We start from the raw sequence: 9,466 nt of genomic DNA, 5'->3' as shown, positions 1-9,466 counted from the left end.
CGGATATTATATTATTTTATTTATTATTTCTCATTTTAAGAAGTAATACTGCTACAGATTTTTTTTAATACACCACTGAAAATAGCAATATTAGAAGTTTAAACTTTATGATATGAGAAAATTAACTTGCGAAACAAGTTGATCTTGCTTGAATTTAGATAGAAAAATGTATAATGTGTCAATTACACTATTCAGTAAACAATGGTGGAATTTCATGACAAAACCTTTAATTTGGAATGCTTTCATGAGCATTATATATTGTAAAAAGATTAAATCCAACTTTGATAAATAGAAAACATGTGCTTAAAAATAATGATTTAATAGAATATCACATATAAATGACATTTAAGAATAGACTTAAGTTAGCTGCTGTTCCTTAAAGTTGTTCATATAATTCATTTAGACACCTTAACTAGAGCTAGTACTCGTTGAACACTTAAAATATTCAAAAAATGTATTTATTAAGCACAAAAAACTGATATAACAAAAAATGTGTTCTTCCCTTTTCATGAATGCCTAAAGATGCCCAAATAACATTTTTCTTTTAATTTTTCGTAAAAAAGTACATGTTCTTGCTTTATTGACCTTGACATTAATTAATAAAGAGATCAAAAAATTTAACTACCAATAAAATTAAAAAAAAAACATGTCTTCTTCTAGGATGTTGCTTCAACAATTTTGATCCAACATCATTCCACCATCTTTACTCATTGGTTACCTCTTCCACCCCATCTCACCAACTTTATCTTACCTTCTCCAACTATTTTTTTTCCAGGTTTCAAATATTTTGATGAACCTTCATTTATTTTGATAAATAAGATTAAATCATTTTTTTCGATAAAAGTTTGGTATTTTTTTTTTTTAACTATGATAAACTTTTTATTAATCGAAAGAAGATGAAGAGAATGGGTAAGAGGTGTTTTTGATACCAATGAAATGGAACGAAAGAGTGGGCTATGATTTATTTGCGTGTCGACGCCTACGGGAAGGGGAAACAGTTTTGGCATGTGTTTAATTAAAAGAGATATTTTTATATTCTTAAAATTCTTTTTGGATGGAAAATAGTTTGGCCGTGTTTAATTAAAAGAGTTATATTTATATTCTTAAAATTATTTTTGGATTATTTAAATAAAAATTTTAAAAAATTGAGTTCGATCGGAACATGTCGTTGTTTATTGGTAAACCTGCTATATATTTGTGTTTGAGCCACACACAATATCGTTTTTCAACTGATTGATATTTTCTGTAGATATAAATTTCTTAAGGTTAAAGTGTTTAATAAGCACTAACAATAGTTAAAATATCTAAATGAATTATGAAAACAACTTTAAGGAGCTAAAAATGACTTAAGCGTTTAAAAACATCAAGTATGATATGAAAGTTTGCAAATTTTATATGCAATGAACTAATATATAGTGTAAGTGACATAGTAATTGAAAACAAGTGGAATGAAACAATGAACTAATATAACTTGTAGGTGACATAGTAATTGAAAACAAGTGGAATGAAAATGCATTTCATAGTGATCTGTCAGATGAAACAACAAACGCATTAATGAAGTGAACACACCTCCAATATACAATGGATAATTTGCGATGAATATCGAGGGAATTCACAATAAATTTACATGAAATTGTATCAGATATATAATAGATTAACTAAATAATTTCTTTAAATATATGTGAATCAATTAATTACTTTTTTAAATATCTTTTTTAATGTGAGGATTTAAAAATTTAAAATTAGTAAATAGAGATGAACATTAATATGTAAATGTTGTTGCACCCAATTCAATACAAGAAGCCATATCTTATCTGTTATTCAATCTCTAACAACTGATGTTCACCGAAAGGAAATTATTCACATTATTGCACCATTTAGTGACCGAAAGGAAATTATTCACATTATTGCACCATTTAGTCAGGTATAGCATGAAGTCATACTTTCATATTATTTCTTATATTATAATATAAAAGATAAGAAATCACAGCATGAAGTCATACTTTCATGTTATTTCTTATATTATAATATGAAACATAAAAAATCACAACAAACATAAGAGAAGCGTAATTTTAATATATAAAGTTATATTTCAAGTAATACACAAACTAAATGTTAATCAAAATCAGAAAACTAATTAGTTAAAAATATTTCAGTAAAATCGATTGATATACTGGAAAATTTTTCTCTCAAATTTAGAATAACTAACATATTGTGAAATCTATCAAATTGATATATAAAAATCATTTTAAGTAAGACATTAAATAAAAATTCAAAAAAAAGTCTCATATACTTTTCGTTTTATAAATTTTAAATAAAGCACAAATAAATTGATAATTTTATACAATTAGTGAAATAATATAAATATACAATTTTTCAAGTGATAAACTAATTTATAGTACCATCAATATATGGACAAGTTATATATAAGTAGTTAGATATTCTTTTTGGCAAAATTCTTACTTATAAAGTATGTAGTGAATGTTTTTTTTTTTTAATGATATAAATGTGAGATATCATTAATGTTTTCTTCCCAAGAAAAAAGATTGATGTTATTAGAAGGTTAGGGTACGCCGCAGGTCCGTAGAGCGGTTGATGCATCTTTAAGATTGAAGCGAAATCAGTAACTTGCGATCAGAGGAAACCCTAAAAGATGTCGGGTGGTTTTTTTAGGGTAATTTTTGTTGTTGATTCTGAAATTTGTTTTAGATCGAAGCTGTGTTCCGCTAATTGTTTGTTTGTTTGTTTAGGGCACTTCTGCTGAGCAGGACACTCGATTCTCTAATAAGCAAGCTAAGTTGTTAAAATCTCAGAAGTTCGCTCCTGAATTGGAACATCTGGTTTGTCCATTTTCCCTTTGGCTAGTCCACTCCAATGTTTCGATTTCTGGACCCTACAATACAATTTGATTATTATGTCAATTTGATAGGTCGATATGACAAAGGTCAAGATGGATGTAATTAAACCATGGATTGCTAAGCGAGTTACTGAGCTTATTGGTTTCGAAGATGAAGTGCTTATCAATTTTATTTATAGCCTTCTTGAACGAAAGGTAATTCTCTCTACTTTTTTGTTCTTTCATTTCATTTCATTATCCTTACAAAAACAATCCAGGTAGCTAATGGCAAGGAGCTTCAAATTTCACTTACTGGTTTCATGGAAAGAAACACCGCAAAATTCATGAAAGAGCTTTGGGCATTACTACTTAGTGCACAGAACAATGCCAGTGGTGTTCCTCAACAGTTCCTAGAAGCCAAAGAAGAGGAAATGAGAAACAATAAGGTATTTCTTGTTTTTTTTTTCACTCTACTCTTTCACTACTTCTTGTTGATAATCTCTTTTGTTCTAGGCTGAGATGGATCGAATTGCAAACGAGATTCAGAAGAAAAAGGAGAGAGACAACAGGGAGCTGAATCAAGAGAAAAGGAAGAAGATGGTAACTGAGATTGTGTGAAAGAGCTTTTCTTTTAATCTAAAGTTGGGGTTTTCTTTGTCAACCTTTGTTTGTTTTTTTGTGGTATCAGCCTGCTTCCGCAATTATTTAGGTTCATATCTTCTCCTCACTCTACTGTAGGATGATTATGGCAGCGATTTAAGACAGAAAAATACTTCACGGGAACCAACTCCAAAACAACAGCTTCAGGTGCGCTTGATGGATAATTTAGATCCTGTTGAGAGAAACGGATCAAGCGTAAGAAACAGGTCAGGATTCAACTAGTTCTTTTTTTAAAGAAACAATAATTTATTGAAGTGTAGCTTTGGAATTAGCCACTCAGATCCTGGACGCATAATCGGCAGTTGAGAGGTTATCTTGTACAGTCACATAGGTTACAGTTTGGCTACTAATAATAAAGAGCACTTAAATTCCATTTTAGAATTAGAAGTGAATATTCATTGTTCAAGGTTGATAAAGATTTTATTGCATATGCTAAATGTCAATGCTTATGAACTTCAATTCTTCAACATTTAATTACAGGCGACATTGTAGACCAGTGAGGAACTAGATAGCAAACCAGGTGATAATAAAATAGTTCAAAGAGAAAAAAAAGAAGAGGACACCAAGAACGGAGATGCCAAAAATTAAAGAAGGGAAATTCCTTGATCAGGTCTTGAATAAGACCGAAAGTAAGCTGCCCCTACCCAAATGAAACAGCGCAAGTTAGGCCTTCACATTACTAATTTACTTCTCTCTCATATTGCCAAAATCTACTAGCGCAGTTGCATATTTGGATGTTCACTGTTAGTCTCAACTCCCGGCCTTTAGGAGACCCAATAAAATGTGGGCAAAGAATGAAACAATATTTCTTACTAACTCAAATAGTGATGATAAATCTGCAGTTACACAATGCACTGAGTAATTTATAGATTTTATTTACTTGAAGTCCTTTAGTATAACCTTGTGCACTTCCTATTAATTAGATAAAAGATAAAATTTATGTCCCATAGAATTAAGTAGCACACTACCTTGCTGCAAAAATGCAGCTGTCAAGTTGGATTTCTGAATGAGTATTGTAAAGGCACACAAGTGGTCATTCATATTGGAAAAAGAAGTCTCTAAAAGGTGGGGGTGGAGTGCTAACCTCTTTACTTAAGTGAGATAGAGTAAATGGAATGACGACACCTTGGCCCTGGAAGCTGGTCTGGAATACTAAATTCCCCCTAAAAGTTAAGGGTTTCTTTTGAACGGCCCTTCATAATGCCATCTCAACCCAGGACAACCTGAGAAAAAGAGGCATTCCAGTGGTGAACATGTGTTTATGTGCCAAAGCAATTTAGAGACTGTAAACCGCTTGCTATTGCATTGCCCTGTGGCAGCTGACCTTTGGACTATATTTTTGGCAATTTTTGGAATAAGCGGACAACCTCTCTCAACCTAAAACAAGCAGTTGAAAGTCGGAGTTCATGTGAAGTGAACAAGATCATCAAGAAGATCTGGCAGATGATCCCCACTTGTATTTTTTTGTGTTTATGTGCAGAAAGAAACAGCAGATGTCATGATGTTCAACTCCCAATTGGTCTTTTAGATCTAAGTGTTTGTTCCCCCTTCTAGATTTTATCAGTACCCTCTCGGTGTCTTAGCAGCCTCAGCTTTTAGCTTTCGGTTGTTAACTCCCAGCTCGCTCTTTTTTTTTTTTGCACTGTTTGGAGTTAACCATTTGATTTGTTATCTTTCATGCATCTCGTAGATGCCTTTTCAATAAAACAATTGTTTCATCAAAAAAAGAAAAGAAAGTAGAGTTCAATTCTGTATAGGGGGTGAGTCCTGAGATCCCCGGGGTAATTCTAAATGCACATCCTTTACAAATGCTGAGGTGCAAAGACATGCGGGTAATTGTCGTTCACACCAATAATGATAAGTTTTTACCCTTTGATCTGCATGGATCAGTGACCCTACTTTCCTGTGGAATGAACACTCTTATGTCAGTCAGGGTGCGTTTTACCTATCTATACAATGGACAGAAGTGTTCGAATTATATGAAAAGGAAAGGGCAGATAAATAGGAAGATGGAGAGTAGTAATGAAGTTTATATCCCTATAAAAGTTAATGCTGGTAAATGCAAAGAAGCAAAAAATATTTTAAACTGGTCCTGGGGGTGGTTTGAGGTATGGGTAAAGGCATTGTTTTGAATGGAGCAAAGTTAGAAGCAGTTGAGGGATGGATGCAGTCTTTCTTATGTAGAAATTCCAAGGGAGGGGCTAATTCCTCTTTTATGCTCTTTTTATCTTCAAAGTTTATCTGCTCACTTCCCTGCTATGTGGTTCATTTCATCCTCAATATCCTTTGTGTCGTGCAGGGTCTCTAAATCCCCACGGTCAGCAGATCATTCACTCTCCCCCAGGTATAAATTTTTGTACTTGTGGCTTCCTACCCATAGAATAGCATTAGTTGAACTCCTTGGGTATTGTGCAGGAAATCAAGGCCAATCAGCAAGTCATTCTCCAATTCGAGGAGTTACTCTGGGTATCTTCTCCATTAAGCTCCTTTATTTTTTTGAATTTCTTTCTTTTGTTCGTAATCGATTGTATGTGCTTTCTTCTTTTACTTTGCTTTCACTTACTTGATGATTGTTTGTTAAGTCATATCTTTTAAAGTGAAAGGCATAGGTCACGAAGTACATCCGGATCTCCAGAAGAAAGGAGACGTCGCTCCCTTTCATCTGAAAGGGCATATCGCTCTGCACCAAAGTGTTCTGTTTCACCTCGTAGGAAACATTCACCTCGACAATCCCATTCTCCACCAAGGCATAGGCGAAGATCAACCTCTCGAGTACGTCGAAGGTCACCTTCTCCTGCAAGATACCGAAGACATTCTCCATTCCAACGTAGATCAAGGTCTCCGCTTCGACGCAGATCAAGGTCTCCGCTTCGACGCAGATCAAGGTCCCCGCTTCAACGCAGATCAAGGTCTCCGCTTCGACGCAGATCAAGGTCTCCGCTTCGACGCAGATCAAGGTCCCCGATTCGACGTAGATCAAGGTCTTCACATCGACATAGGTCGAGGTCTCCCATTTGGCGTAGATCACGATCCCCTATATGGTGTAGGTCAAGGTCTCCAAGTAGACACTCACCAGTGCGATACAGATCAAGGTCACCTTTTAAATGTCAATCACCACTTCGACGCAGAACACCATCTCCAACGCAACGTAGGTCCCCTTCTCCAGTGAGTCGGGGGTACCACCGATCTCCATTGAGTCCTCGGCAAAGGTCTCCATTCCTAGCTCAACGAAAAACCTCCATTTTTGGTAGGAAGAGATCCTTAACTCCTGCCAGAAGGTCTCTTTCATCTCAAGAATCACTTTCCCCATCACCCATTTACCGCAGGTCTCCTTCACCAATCAGAAAGAGAATATCGAAGAATGAAAGGTCACCATTTCAATCTCCTCGAGGAAGGATAAGGTAGTGACACATATCAACTGTCATCTTTCTTAGAGATTTATTGTTGATGCTTCTTGTTGCGCTAGCTTGCCCAGTGTTGTTATCTGCCTTGTATGCTCAAGCTTGTCTTGTGTTGTCACTGATCGTTGAAAATTCTGGATTTCTTTGCCTTATAGATAGAGTGCACAATTTTTTGATGCCTGGACTTTCTATAGCTTGCTATGCTTGATTTGATACTAATACGCCATTATATAGGAGCCGTGAGAAATACTCCTCTATTCGATATGCTTCACCAGTAAAAACTGAGGCCCATAAAGGATCCAGATCCTTGGAACGCAGACGTTCTTCTTCTGGGTCACCGCAGAAAAGGATATATGACCGTAAGGATTCACGAGAAAAAGATCTGCCTTTGCCGCCTCAACTAAGCCGGTCACCATCTGTTCCAGAATCTCCACATCGCTCTAGATCTGACTCAGAATCTCCACCAACCAAAAGGGGAAGGAGTCCTAGTGAAGATAGAGGGTATATGATTTCCTTAATAATACTGTAGTTTTGCTAGTGCTTCATGAATTTGTTTTATTCGATCTTAATGTTTTATGTAATTACTATAGGCCAAGGAGTACTTCGAACCCGAGGGAGATAAAGACAATTGACTTCGACAGCCTTAGTCCAAGTAAATTGAGAGAGCAGAAAGTTAGTTCTGACATTTCTGAGAAAATCGCAGATCAGAAAGAAATGAATCATTCAAGGTTAGTAATGAAAAAGGCATCATTGAGAATCTAAGAAGTTATCTCATCCATGGATATGTTCGAGCAAGATTTATTTTTTTTCCTTTTTTTTGTGCTGGATTGCTGTGGTTCAGGGAGGCTTTTGAGCATAAACCTAGGTCTTCAAGAAAAATTCCCACAACACCCAATCCATATAAAGATCTTGGGAAGAGGTTTGTCCAGAAAGAATTTTCTGACATTCATAGCCATTCAGATCAATTGGAGTCGAGAAAGCGAAATGAAGCGATTAAGAGGTTTCTTTACAATTGCTTTTCTGCATTGTGGCAGCTTTAAATTAATATTCCTGCATGTTTTTATGTTGAGCTAGTAAAAAAGGCTCAGCCTATATTCTGACATAATGCTTGTGTAATTTGCAGTGAAAAATTTTCAGGAACTATGCAGCATTCAAAGGAACTGGATAAACAAAAGTCACCATCAACTCATAGACACTCTCATTCAGTTAAAAGGTTAAAGGAATCATATGATGGGGAGAGTGTCAAAGCAGATAAGGAAAACCTATCTCACACAAACGATACCAAGGGCAAAGAGCTATATGTTGAGTCCGAAGCTCCTCTCACTTCATCAAAGAAAGTTGAGCAGAATGATTTAAGTAGTAAAGAGGGTTCTGGTTTCGAGGAAAGTGAAAAGCGTAGAGCTAAAATTAAGGATAAAAGAAAGCATAAGAGGTCTGACAGATATGAGTCAACGTCAGATGATAGTTTTGATTCTGATGTTGAGGATAGGAAGGAGGCTAAAAAGAGAAGGAAAGAGGAGAGAAGATTGAAGAAAGAGGAGAAGCGTCGTCGGCGGGAAGAGAGGCGGCACAGAAAGGAAGAAAGACGTTCTCAGAAACGAAAATCGAAGTCAGTTAATGCCATATCCTCGCCTTCAGATACAGAGAGGAATCCTAATAATCGTGCTTCAGATGATGAACATCTGAGAGAAGAGTATCAACATGGATGTAAGATTGAGGAGTCAGAGTCCTTGCAGAAAAGACTTGAAATTGAGCTGCGGGAGAAGGCTCTCGAGTCTCTTAGAGCAAAAAAGGGTGTCAGTCATTAAGATTGTTGCTTCCTTTGGACATTATTAAGCTGTTATTCTTGTCCTAGTAGTCCTTCTCTTTCAGTTAGCTTTATCAATCTAGAACTGAATATTTATCGTGGATGTGTTGTTTATGCATATTTAATGTAGTCTATCTTTACCTCTGGCAGCTGAATTGCATAAAAGAGGGTTTCCTGAGCTTCAACTTTATGCTGACCTACCTGCTAAACCTTCTGGTAATAATTGTCTTCCCTTTCTTGGGAATGTGTTTGTTTCCTAATCCACTGGAAATATTCTTTTGGTGGCTCATTATAGCCTTGACACAAGTTCTTAATTTTTGGTCCTTTATGAATATACAAAATTGCTTTTTTTTTGTTTTAGACTTTTGCTTGACAGACAAATTTAAGTGATGTTACACTTGGAAGAATACCAGGTTCAGTTCAATAACTGATCCAATTATTCATAACGTTTCTTATTTCTATGTTGGCTTTCTTGTTAATTGATAGATCATTATATTTCACTAGATGACCTCGTTGAGCAGACTTGGCAACTCCATACATGGATCTCCAATGCAGGTGATGTGTTACCATCCTAAATTGGCTGCCTTGGATAGTAGAGTGCCCAAATGGCTGGAATATTTACCCTTAAATATAACATAATTCTCATTTAGGTCTGGTATTGTATGCTGATTTACATTGTGTGTTGGCAGCTTGATTTCCTCTCCAGAATGTGTTTTACTTTTCATGGTGATCCGAGTTCCTGTTCATTTAAGTTTTTGTATC

General features: G+C 35.5%; 1 protein-coding gene across 2 annotated transcripts; it reads left to right on the top strand.

Annotated features, from left to right (window-relative positions):
• Positions 1 to 769: 769 nt before the first annotated feature.
• On the top strand, positions 770 to 8,889 carry LOC101263053 (uncharacterized). 2 transcript variants are annotated; one of them, XM_004246907.5, is made up of 13 exons: positions 770 to 2,674; positions 2,751 to 2,840; positions 2,930 to 3,052; positions 3,115 to 3,282; positions 3,350 to 3,436; positions 3,575 to 3,702; positions 5,796 to 5,840; positions 5,912 to 5,962; positions 6,094 to 6,897; positions 7,132 to 7,398; positions 7,488 to 7,625; positions 7,739 to 7,897; positions 8,021 to 8,889. In XM_004246907.5, the coding sequence occupies exons 1-13, from the start codon at positions 2,654 to 2,656 to the stop codon at positions 8,703 to 8,705; spliced, it is 2,766 nt and encodes a 921-aa protein (XP_004246955.1). In that variant the 5' UTR covers positions 770 to 2,653; the 3' UTR covers positions 8,706 to 8,889. The 2 variants fall into 2 exon arrangements, with proteins under 2 accessions (XP_004246955.1, XP_069145225.1); XM_069289124.1 differs by lacking the exons at positions 5,796 to 5,840; positions 5,912 to 5,962; positions 6,094 to 6,897.
• The last annotated feature ends 577 nt before the right edge of the window (positions 8,890 to 9,466 follow it).

The sequence above is a fragment of the Solanum lycopersicum genome, chromosome 9, assembly GCF_036512215.1.
Source record: "Solanum lycopersicum chromosome 9, SLM_r2.1".
Classification (NCBI taxonomy): Eukaryota; Viridiplantae; Streptophyta; class Magnoliopsida; order Solanales; family Solanaceae; genus Solanum; species Solanum lycopersicum.
The sequence above is the reverse complement of the archived record's forward strand: the minus strand, read 5'-3'. Positions and strand labels throughout refer to the sequence as shown.